General features: G+C 41.6%; 2 protein-coding genes across 2 annotated transcripts in view; one reads left to right on the plus strand and one right to left on the minus strand.

Moving 5' to 3' along the window:
• Window positions 1-1,762: 1,762 nt before the first annotated feature.
• On the plus strand, window positions 1,763-7,137 carry LOC118684268 (cytochrome c oxidase subunit 6C-2). Its single transcript, XM_036379057.2, has 4 exons — window positions 1,763-1,847; window positions 2,454-2,581; window positions 4,114-4,252; window positions 7,014-7,137. Exons 2-3 carry the CDS (start codon window positions 2,468-2,470, stop codon window positions 4,234-4,236), a joined length of 237 nt encoding a protein of 78 aa, XP_036234950.1. The 5' UTR covers window positions 1,763-1,847; window positions 2,454-2,467; the 3' UTR covers window positions 4,237-4,252; window positions 7,014-7,137.
• A 2,867-nt stretch (window positions 7,138-10,004) lies between these two features.
• Window positions 10,005-14,959, minus strand: part of VPS13B (vacuolar protein sorting 13 homolog B) — a 433,772-nt gene continuing 428,817 nt past the window's right edge. Inside the window, exon 62 of the mRNA XM_036379056.2 lies at window positions 10,005-11,994. Coding sequence (XP_036234949.1) covers window positions 11,749-11,994 — 246 coding nt within the window. The 3' untranslated portion in view covers window positions 10,005-11,748. The remainder of the gene's footprint in view (window positions 11,995-14,959) is intronic.

Below are 14,959 nucleotides of genomic sequence, written 5' to 3' on the forward strand. Positions count from 1 at the left end.
GAGTGGACAGTGCTTAGGGTGCTCTTGATCCCACTGCCCATGCCACCAACAAAGACACTAAACAATGCTGGTCCCAAGACTGACCCCTGAGGAGCACCACTTGTCACTGCTCTACACTGGAACATTGAGCTCTTGACCACTACTCTTTGAGTGCAATCATCCAGCCAATTCCTTTGTTCCTCATTCACCAAGTGGTTCATCCACCAAATCCACACCTCTCTAGTTTAGAGACATGGATGTCATGCAGGACCGTGTCAAATGCTTCACACAAGACCAAGTAGGTGACATCAGTCACTCATCCCTCACCCACCACTGCTGTGACTCTGTTATAGGAGGCCATCAAATTTGCACAATTTGCCCTTCGTGATACATCTTGACATTCTTTCTGCATGACATCATTAACATTTGGGGTTTTTGTGTTAATCCACATGGGAAAAACTCTTAGACAGACATTCTTCATTTTAGTCTCAACTATTGTAACAAACTTCAGTTTGAGAGAATGTTGTCCAAATTGCATCTATTCAAACTGCTATTGCAAAGAACATTCTTCCAGCTTGTAGCCACAGCTGTATGATTTCCCTCTGAAATTTTCTACTGACACTTATTTCTTCTTAATTCCATAATAGAAAAAGCAACTCCTCTTCAGTTTTAAGGGTCCATCTCTCTCATTTGATGTCAGGATCTGATGGCTTTGGCAAGGGAGAAAAAGGCATGAATGAATGCCTCACTGCACAGGAGGGACTTGTTTTTTCAAGCCAAGAATTTATAGCATTTGGTGAAAATCCCACAGAGACTCCCCAGGAATACAAATGACAATTCCACGTGCAGGTGGTGATTAAGTGGGAGTCACGGGCAAAGCACATGTTCCTCATTTTCAAGCAAAGAACAAAAGCTGTCTAAGGGACATCTAGAAAGGATTACAAATGGCTTCATTTCTTTCTAGGCTTGGCCAATAATTCCTGGCAAACTCTGTATAAAGGTCTGAGTCCCTCAGCCTAGCAATGTCACCCTTCAAGTGGGTGACTTGGTTTTTCCCATGGCTCTCAATAGAATCACAAAATGGTTTGGGCTGGAAGGAACCTCCAAGACAGGAAAAGGGACCTGAACATGAGGCAGTGTGTTCCCAGGTGGCCAAGAAGACAAGTGGCATCCTGGCCTGCATCAGAAACTGTGTGGCCAGCAGGACCAGGGCAGGGCACTGTACTCACCCTGGTGAGGCCACAACTGTGAACAGTTCTGGGCCCCTCAATTCAGGAAGGGTATTCAGGAGCTGGAGTGAGTCCAGAGAAGGGCAATGGAGCTGGGGAAGGCTCTGGAGCCCAAGCCCTGAGCGGAGCAGCTGATGGGGCTGGGGGTGCTCGGCCTGGAGCAAAGGAGGCTCGGCTGTGACCTGAGCGCTCTCTGCAGAGCCCTGAGAGGAGCCTGAGGCCAGGGGAGGGTCGGGCTCTTCTCACAGGTAACAAGTGACAGCACAAGAAGACATCGCACCAGGCTGTGCCAGGGGTGGTTGGGGTTGGACATTAGGAGGAATTTCTTCACAGCAAAGATGATTGAACAAACACTGGAATGTGCTCCCTAGGGAGGTGGTGTTGTCGTCCCTGGGGCTGTTTAAGGAAAGACTGCACTTGGCACTCAGTGCCAGGTCTGGTTGGCGCGGCTGTTCGCTCCCAGGAGGCCTTTTCCAATGCAATCGATCCAGGGGGTTGCTCCCACACGCACCGCGCACTGCGCCCGGCCGCGTTTGACCCGCGCCGCCCGCCGTACGCCGCTGCCCTCGCGCATGCGGAGTAGCGGTGCCGCAGCGGGAGCGAGGCCGGCGGCGCGGAAGGACCTTGGTGCGGAGTGAGGTGAGGCCGCCCCCCGCTCCCGCCGCGGCTCCCGTCGGTCTCTCTCCTCCCTCTCCCTCCCCTCATCCCTCTCACTTCCCTTCTCATCCCCATCCCCAGGGCCGCCAGCCGCCGCTCCCCGCTCGGCCGTGGCCCTGCGACAGCCCCGTGACCTCTGCGCGTCCCTGAGGGTGGCGGAGCCGGGCCCAGCTGTGGCGGCTGCAGCGCTGGGGCGCCCTGGGTGCGGGACACGGTGCGGGGCTGGTCCCAGCCTGTCCCCGGTACTGCTTAGAATGTCTTCTGACATGAACAGCAGGACAGCAGGCCTGGGAGGGAAGAGCCTGCGGGGAGCGCAGCGTTAGTGTGAACAACGAGGGCCAGCCTTGATTCCACGAATACTGGGTGTAAGGAGTGTAAGAACTTAAACTAGAATCGTGTCATAAATAGGTTGTCCTTGAATTTTGTCCCTTAAATATTTTCATTGGAAGGTCAAACGCACAGGACTATCTTTGCTTATATCGTGAAGACGATTCTTGCACAATACAAAATTAATGACCTTTCTGTTGTACCGAAAATTGTTTTAAGCAGAGCTTCTCCCACAGTTCTCTTATGTCTTTTTTCTTTCAGGAAATCCAGTCACCATGTCGGCTGCACTGTTGCCAAAGCCCCAAATGCGGGGCCTTTTGGCCAGGAGGATGAAGTTTCACCTCCTTGGGGCATTTGTGGTGTCTGTGGGATCTGCAGCTTTGTACAAGGTAGGCTCTGTGGTCGTTTGGTTATAAACTGGGCTCATTGGAATATTTAAAGAATTCATAATATTTTTCTGTTGAGATTGGGTTGAGCTGTTCATCAGAAAGGTTTAGTAATGTATTTTTGTAAGCATCTTTCCAAAGCACAAATAAATCTTCCTAATCTTCATTTGAAGAAATGATGTGAATAAGCTGATGTTTCCATGCTGTGTGTTCAAGGTCACGCAATTCCTGACAACTGGACCTTGAGTCTCCCAAAATGCTCTTGACCATTCACAGCTGATGCACGTTAACCCAAGATCCTTTGTGCTTTGGTCTGCCACAGTTTCTGAGACTTGGAGAGTTGTCCAAGTCTTCCTTTATTTCTTGATTGACTTCCGGAAACTTGCTCTAAAGCAATTTGGAGAACTCATCCTTCACACTGAAGATAGCAGTGTGGGGAAACCTAATGTGGTCTTTCTGTGCTTGCTCTTGAGGTGTTGTGTGGAAATGGAGCATTATGTTTCCAGAAAAACACACTTACAGGTTTGATTTCTGATAAAGATAAGAGCAGTACTTTATTAAATAATTCTTGGATCTCATACACAAAGCAAACACAGTGTGAATTCTTGTGGAAGAGCTGGATCTTGATTTTCCCCTTTAACTCATGCATATATATTGGCAGCATTTGAGTGCTCAGGAAGTTGTTGACAAAAGTCACAAGAGATGAAGTTAATTTCAGGGTTTCTCACAACTTCTCGGAGCCACAAATGCCTATCAGAAACAATGAGCATGTACTTAACACATCTGTTGAGAGGTAGACAAGCTTGTTTGTGGTCAGACTTAGAAAATAATTTTTTAGCAGTCTCTGTGTCAGTACCTTTTTTGGCACCCCCATGTTAACACACTGGTAAGGTGGCAGACCAGATTTAGAACAGGTAACATGGATCTCAGCAGCCATTTACTTTGTTCCATGTCAGATGCTGTTGTACAAACCCACTTCGGAATTTTTTTCAAGGATTTGGGAGCTTTTTGAGTTTATCCCTGTCCTTCAGGTGAATGGGTGTCCAAGAAATGGAATTGTGGCTCTTTATATTGGTGACCTGTAAGAGTGGCTTGGCAGTCTAGTAAAATTTTACCAGATGTAGTTGACTTACAGTGTAGCTCAAATGTAGCCCTTCAGTGTAGGATGCCATTTTATCTGGAGTTTGCGTTTTGCAGCTGCCCAGAGGCACAAAACTTGCCATAATGATATGTTTTGTGTATAAATCCATTAGCAGGGAGGGTGTTGGACACTGGCATCAATACAGATGGAGTGGTTTTGGATCTTGAAAGTATGATGTGCTACCTTTTTTAAGGTTTTCATTCAGACATTTGTTCTCCTGACCAATGAACAGGTAGCCTGACCTGTGGGTTTTAACAGGAACAAAGGAATGTTTAATAATTTGAGCTAAAGGCCTTTTATATTAATATCTACTGATAGACATTATGGAACCAACAGAAAAAAAATCTGTTCATAAAGCCTTGCAAACTTTAATTTTCTGTGTGTTACTTTCCAGTTTGGAGTTGCTGAACCCAGGAAACAAGCTTATGCAGACTTCTATAGAAACTATGATCCCATGAAGGACTTTGAAGCCATGAAGGCAGCTGGTGTGCTTGAGAGTGCACCAGCCAAGTGTTAGTAAGCTGCATCTGCAGGTAATGAGCTGCACTGCATTACAACAGGAGTAAGATGATTCCAGGGACATGGTGTGCTTCTGCTTGGAGGGATCTTCCTTTTTTTTTTCAAATTGAAAAGAAAAAGGATACAAATTGCACTTAAAGAGACCTGGGTAATAAAAATGTGAAGAAACAGAAGAACTGGGCTCTGGGGAATAAAGGCAGGATAGAAGCTCCTGAGTACCTTCTGTGTAATTTGTTTAAGTTGTGGTTACAGGAGACAGTGATGATGCCAGGCCTTTGCCCTCCCCACATAACCACAGGAGAGGAGACAAAGCTCTAATGTTAAACTCCAAGACTTGCCTGGTTCCACAGTTATGTTCATGCTGTCACATCTTGAACTGCTTAACTTGGGCCCGTCTGTATCTTCTGCTTGCATACTTGTGGTGGTGCAGTGAGTGAGAAAATGGAGAGGCTGATTCTCTCTCGTAGCATACATCTTAATGTAAGAAACAGAGACAGCTTCTGCATATCACTTTGTATTTTGAGGTTGGTGAGGGGGAAATACATCTATACACACCTATATATATACATATATTAAAAATCAAAATGGCATACAGCTCTGTGTTCTAATAATCACATTTTTGCCATATTGTATGAAGCTTGAATAGAACTTTTTTCACAATACTCTTTTTTTTAAGCACTTGGCACTGCCTTTTCTAGGAAAACTACCCAGCTTTGTTCTCCCTTGCTAGTAACACCAGGAAAAAAGTCTTGATTTCAGCTGTGCTGTCGTTATTAATAACTGCACTTAGTAAGCTGCACAAGCTGATGTGACAACTCAGTAGAGTTCCTCCCCCTTTCTTGGTGCAAATTTTTTACATTGAGTTCTCTGCTTCTCCTAAAATGACTTCAGACTAATCTAGAATGATAGTTTTTCATTCTTTTGGAATGTTTTCATATTGTGATCATTATGTGATAATCTGTGGCTTTAATTATCCTGGCCAGCTGGATTTTCTCAGCTTGTTTGCATGAACAATCAAGATTAAATAAAAGATTCGTACTTAACACTATGAACACTGAATTCTGTTCTATGACAATCTGGAACTATCTGGTTTTTGCTTAGCACAATTTTGTAAAAAAGCTCAGAGCTCCATGTCTTCTAAAAATTAGAAAAAAAGGTAAAAAGTCCTGGTGTCAGTCCCAGCTTTTGGTAGTGTTTTGGGTTTTTTTTTTTTTTGTTTTGTGAGAGTGGGACACTGCTGTTCTTTAGCCATGACTGCAACAAATATAAATAATGAAATTATAAATTTACCTGGTTTAAATGTTGGTAATTCTGCCTCTGATTCAGTCCTCTGGCTGTCTTACAGTCACTTTTAAACTTCTTTAGATACTGGAATTGCATCCTTTAGTCAGGTGGCCTTCATCAGTGTATTCTGAAGGGCCATCTGGTGGTAAAGTCATTTGAAACAAACACTGTCAGCAAGGATGCATGTTAAATATTTAATTCAAATCATGAGCAGGATTTATTGCTGTACAAATAGAGCTCCACTCTCAGCCTGTGTTCCCGTTGGCAGCTTTAAAAAAAATTGCACATTGTGTGCACCTGTTAAAATTAAATGTTTCCTAAACAATTTTTCCATTTCTTAATTGTACTGGCTCAAAAGAAAATATGGGAGAGAAATAGTCTTTTGTGATTTTGTTTGAATTGATGATGTTTCTTATTCCTTAGCCTGTTTATACAAGAACAGATATTTTTTCACTCTTTCATGGTAGAAAGAGGTTGGGTTTTTTTGTGCCTGCACATAAATACAAAAGTAGAGGAAGGGGAAAACAATGCCAGTGTTTCAAATATTCTGTAAAGGCAGTAAAAAAAGGACAAGTACCCAGAACAGATGGAAGACATTTTCATTTGCCTCAGAAGTTTAAATTGTAGCTATTTTGAATTTTTAGCCATATTTTGGTGTAGTTACCTAAAGGATACAGTGATCATGCACAGTCTGCATCTCCAATTTTACTGCAGTATGTCCTGTATGTCGCAGTAAATACAGGGGCTTAACCTCACAGAATCCTCTCTGTGGAACCAGTCCTTAGCCCCAGAATTGAGGAGGGGGTCGGGTGGGCAGGAAGGAGTTCATTAGTTATGGTGGGAGCATGGCACTCTACACCAAGTTTGTTCCTGCTGGGCATGGAGGCACCTTGGCACCCCCTGTGAATTCACACTTTTCCATCTGCTTGGTGTGGACTCTGGTGGTGATACTGACAGTGAAATTGAGGTATAAGTGTGAGGAGTATCTGGCATCTGCTGTGTGCTCAGCCATGGAATGAACAGGGAAGCTCAGAGTTTGGTGCTAACCACTTTCAAGACTCTTGTCATGGAACACAGCTGGTCTTGGATTGTGTTCAGTATAACGGGGAGAAGCAATTTGAAATTGGTTTTCTTCCTTCCTTGGTAGACTGCCTGCACCACTTGTTTCCTCTCTGGCTCCTCTCCGAAAGCTGCGTTCCTTTCTCCTGCAGACCCTCAGCAAGACTGATTCAGTTACCAGTGCAGCATAAATAGTGAATCTGATGTGCTGTGCAGTGTTGTTCCAGCTCTTGATTTGTTCCATGTTTCACTTCTGTTTGCCACATGAAGGGTGTGTGAAACTTCAAGCTCAGGAAATAACGGGGAATTCCTCTAGACTAAACTACTGCATAAACATTTCTCTGCTGCTTTGCATTCGTACATACTAATATGTTCACTTAGAGCATAAGGTTTGTCCATCATAACTTAATGGACTTTTTTTTTATCTTGCAGATTCCCTACATTTCAAGAAGACTTGATGACTGAACCTTACTTGTTCACTGAAGTGTAAAGTGCAATGTGCCACAGTGCATGGCACACTCTAATGCAGCTCAATAAATAAAATACATGTCAGTGACATTTAGTTCTCTTCATTAATGTAGAAATACTTAAAGGCTCAGGTACTGGGTGGGTGGAAGGAGGGGTGGAAAGTCTTCAGAACTTGCCCAAGATGACGAAGTATATTTTTCTTTCAGGAATTATTTGCATCTCTCTTTTGGCCAAATTCCACATTTGATAGCACAGTATATGCCTAAGCAGTGACAACTAGTTTGTCCCAGCTGTTTATGGGAATGTGTGAGAGGACAGATGTTGCAGGAAGGGAGAGGATGGATTTCTGGAGGGGTCTGTGTTACCTCTGGCTTCACAAGGTGAGGTGACCTTGAGACGAAAGAATTTGGCTAGAAATTCTGGAAATACACCAGCCAACCTTTTTGTCTTTTTCTGCTGTCATCACTATTGTCTTCTTTACATCAGCAGACTGTTACAGCAAGACTTACAGACTCTGCAAATGCCCATTCTTACACATGGTATATTAGTTACTCTAATTGGAAAATTACTCCAAACTGCAGGCATGTTCCCATCTAATTGATGTACAAGAGGGAAGGGGGTACAGGCAGACAAAGTAAATATTGTATTATGGTAATAAAAATCTTGGCGTGCTGCTTTTAGACATGCATCATCTTTCTAATATCTGGAAGTAGTCAGCTAAGCATAGTTTGGATCCCTGCTACATTCTGTGCAGTCTGAGGCACGATGCTCTGTCTTGGTCCATGATAACCTGTCAATGAGAACAGGCTTTGTCATTGCCTCTTGCTCAGGATGAAGAAGGTACTAGGACTGCAGCTTTTGTTTGCTAAATGTGGATACTTAAAGAGAGCAGACAAAAGCTGACTGCTTGAAAGGAAGGAAGTCTTTGTATGATGCAGCATGACAAATTAGGCCATCTGTGTTGTATTTGAAGGTCTTCAGTTCAAATCCTGTTTGGAATAACTCTTATTATTTTACATGGATCATTAACTACTTAACACTTAATAGGTATCCTTGAACAACATTTGGACTAATGAAAGCACATAAGTAATCCAAAACATTTTATAGAGCAACATGGGATTTTCTTTAAACTTCCCATGCAGACAGTGCTTCCTTTAAGCAAAGAAAGAATTTGACATTAGTGATGCTGGGGAAACCATCTAGTAATCAAAATACCCCAGCTCCTATAAATGTAAACCAGAGCTTAACAATAGCAAATGATACCCATTTATCTTCCCAATGTGTAGTATAAACAGTGTATGCCATTAAGTACTGACTAACATTTTCTCAGGCCTGTCTGCAGGTTTAAATAGCCACGGGTCTTCAGTCTTACTGACGGCTTCAGAGGCAAAGAAACTTGCTACTGCCAGGTGTGCAGGTTAATAGACATAATTCCCTTGTCAGTCTAGGCCCTGTATTCTTCACAGTTGCTATGAATTAATTTTCTGTTAAATTCTTAGTTTCTTTTAAACTGTTGCAGCCAGCAGCAGTTATTGCAGTCTGTGTTCCTTCAGCTACCAGCTCATGTGATTTAAAGAAATGAGAGTTTTGTGACTGAAGGCAATTTTTGACAGATACAGCGAGCCCAGGGATGTCTCTGGCTAAATGTATGTAACAAAGGAAGCTGAGTTCTAACTTCTGTGGCTGTGCTTTGAGAGTCTGCAGGCTGCAGTTGTTGCTTTCCAGATGCAGTCTGGTTTCACACTGAATACAAGGCATGTACTTCCCTTAAGCAGGCAATGCCAACCATCCCACAGCCTGCTTTCCTCTGGAGTAGGAAGGGAGTGCAAAGCTGGATACCTCACCTGCTTTTCTGAAATCAGCACCAACCCCCCAGGTTCCTTTTTTTTTTTTCCTTAATTTAAATTTTTTTTTTCCTTTGCCAGCAAGAGTTCAGCTAATTCTATCATACAAAGAATTTGAGTGGGACATAGCATAGTACAAGACCTGTGAGTTAGACCCCAATCAGTTGCTTGTTACAGGGCATTCTGTTTCTAGGAGATGCAGAGCTGAAAAACATGCTTGCCTCTCTTGGAGATTATCCCAAGTGTCTGAAGGTTTTTGCTATATTTATGTATTAAATGATATATAAAAAGGAATTATTTGACCTGAACTGCTTTGGGAAAGGTCTTGCCTGACTATGGCTTCAAATTTTTTGGCTAGCTTACTTTATTCTGGAGTGTTTGAGGAGTGATTGATTGTTCTGGAAGCAAACTAAAAAGATAGATTTGAAGTTGTGAGCTCTCCAGGTCTAAAGAGCGTTATGAGAGTAGGCATGTTTTAAGAGTACACATTGCACTGCTTTAGCAGCTAAGTACAGGCAGCTGCTCTTTGGACAACTTTGTTTTCATAGTTCACACAGCTCATATGTAGGAGAAGTTGATTTATGTGCCATCCCCACTCGTTTCCATACATGTGGTCAGAAGGGGGAGAAAGAACCTGCCTAATGCAGTAAAGATGCAGCTCTATTCACTGAAGTGTAATTTAAGCAAGTGTTTATTCCAGGAGAATGTAATTCAGGAAAAACACAAATGAATCTTAAAAAAAATGGCTGAAATCTACAAACTTTTAGAAATGAAACTGCTGTTCCTCATTTTATACAGGTGTGTTTGCATCCCCTTGGCTTGTCTGTGTACTCCATAAATAAGGAACAGATTAGTCTAATTGAAATGGTGAGTACAGTGCTATTTTGATTCAGTTAGTCACAAAAGCATAAAACTTTTCAGCACACGTTTTTGGCAAGCTAGTCACCAGTTTTTACTTCCAAAGTATTGTCACGATCTATTGCATTTTCTGGTACACTACAAAGGTCCAGTGACCAACTGGATCTAATGGGGCCCTCATGAGGCTTGTACATCAGTCTTGTCATTGTCCTACACCTTGTAACCAAATGAATAAACAGCTCACAAGGACAAGTATTACAGGAATAGCTTTATTATCTTTAAACAATTTTATTATATTACAATTTATCCATCAATATGCAAAATTAGAAGTATTAAACAACTTCCATAAAATACTCAGGAATGAAGCACATGTGTATATATACATATACATTTTTAAACAGTGTTATTTAAACAGTGACTAAGTTACTAAATCATTGGATGAAATGTTGATAATGGATGGGTTTATTTCACAGTCAGAAAAGGACAATGCAGACCCCAGCCTCCTTTATTCTCAGTAGATGAGACACAGCTTTTAGGAATACTTTTTAACAAAACAGAACTCAAGAGAAAAACATTGCAGTTACTACATTCTTATTTAGTGTGCATTTGGTCATATCAAGTATGCATAGAAGTTATTAGCTATAAAGCATATGCTCCAAATGGGGATCACATTTTATTCCAGTTTTTGACTCCAATTCCAGCCATGTTCAGGAATCTCCAGACAGAATTCATTTTGGTAAACATATAGAAAAGGAGAGAAAAGTTAACAAGCATAGTTGGAAACCAAGTAAGCTTTTGGTTTTAAAATGAAATGGCCAGAGCCAGATTTGGTGTATAAAGTCATCTAACTGTGCCCAGAGGACTGATTTCTTGTCTACTACCAGAAATGCAGGTATTTAACATATATTTGTAAGTGTATTGTGATGACATCATTAACTGTTAATGTAATTGGTGCCTGTGGGTCTATAGTTTTCAATCAACTTTAAAAAAATCTCACTTGGCTTAGTACATATTTGAAAGGCCACATTTCTTTTATCAGTTTGAAGATGATAAGCATAAAATGAATTAGGGCTGAAGGGAGCACATACAATGTAGTGGTGGCAGATCAGAAATGAGCAAGACCCCACAAGGTGTACTTGGCACCTGCACATCTGGGTTACGCTGAGCTTGGAGATTTTAAGGAGACAGCTCTGTTTCTTCAATTTTTGAACTGCATGTTACTGGCTTCCAGTTAATGAGCAGACAACGCACGGTCATACATACATTGAAAGTACTTCTGAAAATTTGATGGTGGATAAAATAAAGTTTCTGTATACAGACAGTTTTAAAAATAAAGTCATGTTGTAGTTCATGTTTTGTTCTCCAAACCACACAAAGGCACTAGTTTACATTATGGACTAATGTCCTGCAGAACTTCAGTCAAATAAAGGAAGCTATTTTAAGGTTAAAGTGGTGCTAAAACCCAGCTGTCACTAGTAACTTAAAACAGCCACACTGGGTTTTTCAGATTTAGTGGGGGAAAATGTTTTGCCTCAGGACGCACATGTTGGGGGAGTGTGGGTGTGGGGGGAAAGGCTCAGCCTTGAGCAAGTTTTTACAGCTGAGTTATAAACCTGGTTTATAACAGAAACTGGCAGACCCTAAAATAAGATATAGAGGTATTGATACACATTTCTGTGTGTGGTAAAAACGTCCGTATGCACGTAATTTTTCCTCATTCTCTAATTTTTGGTTATTGAAAAGAAAAAGGATTTTGATTAAGCTGAAGTCCAAGGCTGTTCCTTCTCACTTTATTCGTTTGCCAGAACACTTTCCTTCCAGCACTAGTATTTTGGCTAGGAAGCAGGAATGTTGTCAAGATTAGAGAAGCTATTGGGCTTTGTTATCAATTTCTACCTCCTCAGAAATTACATGCATCTTTACTTGATGTAGGTTACTGCAAAGAAAGCACTGCTTTCAAACTGGTACGGCATTCCTACACACACCAGAAATAACTATTAATTAAATCCTTTCCTCAAGGCTTTATTTTTCACCATGGTGAATTTGCTAATGAATACCTGGGCAAAATTGGGATCAACTACATACTGATAGGTTTTTGTTATAGTCAGGGGCTGCTCAGCAGCCAGGGTTTGCGGGGCCGGCGCTGCGGCGGTGCTGGGGGCGAGGTGGCAAGAGGCCTTTGTGATGTACTCCACCAGGCGGCTGTACTGCTGCTCCGACAGCCTCTCTCGGGCGCCCTCGGCCTGCAAGCAGATAAGAGACAATGGTCACTGAGTGTTTGACAGTAACCGAGCTGAGCAGCAAGGACAATGACGTCCACATTTCGCTGATAAAAATCTTCCTGCCTGAAATCTTAAATAGTTTAAAGGATTTTTTAAATCATGAATGCTCTCCCATAGTTGAGTCCTTGGTGAATTAGTCCTCTCCTCTCCTGTTTTGGACTTCTGAGAAGCTCTAACTCTGACACAGAAAATTTAAGGAGTATCTTTTGAGAACTGGTCAAGAGTAGAACTTTACAACAGATCAACTCCTTGTTTACAGCAAAGGCATTGAAGTCCCTTTTAGAAAAATGTCAGTAGCTCTTGGCAAGGTTTATCATACAGAAATTCTATTTAGCTAAAATATTTTAGTCTTTAACTTGCTTAATTTAAAATCAAGACTAGAAGCTACTTTCCAGGTGAATGTTCTATGGCAGGATATATCCATCTGCTTCTGGCAACAAACCCCATCCACAGAAGGACATTTTTCTAAACAAAAGGGTTTTACTGAAGATGATTTGGGCATTTTGTTTCTGGAGAAAATATTAAGGGATCTGTGTTTTGCGGGCTGAAATAGGTAGAGGTTATTTAAGATCCTAGCAAGAGGAATGCAAGTGACCTACCCTAGCAGGAAAAAATACAGTAAAGCAAGTAGTGTAATCTGTCATATGGTTGCAACCAGATAAACTATTATCCAGAAAAGCCATGGGCAAACCTGGCTTTGGAAGATCAATCTGCTGTGCCCTTGTTTTTGAAGAAGCTGAGGATGGCTATGACTAGCTTGAGAAGGGAAGGCAAACAAGCAGGCATCAAGCTGGTTTGCATGGTCTCAAAAAAACCTGTATTTCAGAAATCCCAGCCTGGATACTCCAGTAGTATGACAAGCTAAGTCATTCAGAATAGAAGTTACTTCCAAAATATTATAATGAAGAAAAAGGCAGCAGCTATAATAGGGCTAGGGTTTGATGTTTCCTTATTTTACACTTGAAGAATTGCTGACAAGTTTAATTTTTGTAGGATTTAAAATTTCCTTCTGCACATCATGCTAAGGATTTAAAGACTGCTATCTTCTGCCTGTCTTTCAGGGAGTTTTACAGGTCTTGCTAGATAGAATGATACTTTCAAACAGTGCCATTAGATTCACTTCAACATCCACAATCAGTAGCCTGTCATGTCTCTGGACTGCAAGACTCATTTAAATACTCTGCTGCTTATTTGAAGAAAGAATTAATATGATTGATAGATAGTGACAGGTGTCACATCACATGAAAAAAGTCCCCTCTGTTTTTTTTACTATGTCTTTGGAGATGGATTTGCTGCTCAGCGAGTAGAAACACTCCTGTTTTCAATCATCATCACAAAATTGCTAAAGGAAGCAGGCTCATGAACAAGCTCAGAAGTTTAAGGTTGAAGTCTATGCCTAGAAACAGCAGAAATGATGAAATGGGCAGAGGAAAGGGTTGTTTCCATGAACGACCTTAAGGCAGGGAAAAATCAGAAGGCAGACTGCTGCAGCAGACTCCAGCTAACGCTGGAGAACAGTGTCTGAACCACGACTTCGGGCTGGTGGCTCAGTGAAAGTATCTCAGCAGTCAGTCTGTTACAGCAGTTGAAAGGAGAGAAATATGCTGAAGTACCACCTATGTAAACTGGATTTTAAGTTACAGGGTAAATTTTGGATGTAGGTGGCTTCACACTTTTTCCTGATTTCACCTAGGGAGGTAAGCCCAGGGACAGGTGGGTTCTGCCTCCACATTGACCAGGAGATCCTGCTTACTAAAGGAGATGGAAATGGTGCTGGTATCCCACTCATCTACTTTTGTGAACCCATTCTTCATTAAGCCCCAGGCCATTTTCCACAGATACAGCATAATTATTCAGGAGGAAATATTAACTATGGTTGGATGGTCTTCCAAAGTAACTGGGAGCCTGCTTGCTTTTAGATGACTTCATCTGTAACTGTGTCTGCTTCTGCAGCCACTTTCAGTTTGGCTTATATTTTCAAGACAAGAAAAATTTGGAATTGATGTAATTCTACCTTTTTTCCTAAATGGGACCTAAGATTGTCACTAAGTGCCCTCACTTGCTGCTTTGAACATTTATCATGTTTATATCCAGATCACTCAAGGATTCAAAACTTGATTGAGGCTTGCTTAATGCAGCTCCTAGAAGAACATTAGGGATATCATGTCCCTTCATACTACCAGGCCATACTTTTGGGTTAAGAACTCCAGTATTTTTCTAAAATTCCTCCCATTATGGTTTATAATGAATAAGCCTTAAGCCTTAAGCAATTCTGACTCCACAGCAGCTACAACACCTGTGCTGTGCAGTCCAGATGGGTGTAGCACTGATCTACTCCTCTGTGCACACTGACTAAGGAGATCCAGCTCTTTAGGATTATTTCCCTTTGCTTTGAGAAATCCAAAGATTGCTTTTGAGCTCGAAAGATGATAACACATAGGACTATTAAAAAAATCTGGAATATCTGAAATTCCAGGGCCCTTCAATTTTTTCTTGTCTTCTTGATGTTATGAGCTATACTAAGAGCAGCTGGAAGAGCAGGACTTTTGAGTTTGACATCTGTCTGGAAACAAGCAGTGTCTCAATTACTTTGGAAGATAATCCAAATACAATTAATGCTTCCCTTTCAATAACAAACTTGTCAGTGCCAGAGTTTTTAAGAATCCATCCAGGCTATTCCTATCCAGATGGATTAAGTTATATATTGTGGAGGCGAACAAGGCATCAGGCAAACCTATTGCTGAAGGAGTCAAAATATGCTCTGTAACATCTCTGGTGATTACAGCTGTAGAATAACTCATGCTTTGTTTCTTAACTGTTCCAAGAAGTTGAGGAGAGGGAATGAGAGAAACTGTTTTGGGCAGAGCTGAAACAAAACTTTTGGCAATTGTTTTTGTGAGCAGTAATGCAAAAAAGAGGATTTTTA

The sequence above is a fragment of the Molothrus ater genome, chromosome 1, assembly GCF_012460135.2.
Source record: "Molothrus ater isolate BHLD 08-10-18 breed brown headed cowbird chromosome 1, BPBGC_Mater_1.1, whole genome shotgun sequence".
Lineage (NCBI taxonomy): Eukaryota > Metazoa > Chordata > Aves > Passeriformes > Icteridae > Molothrus > Molothrus ater.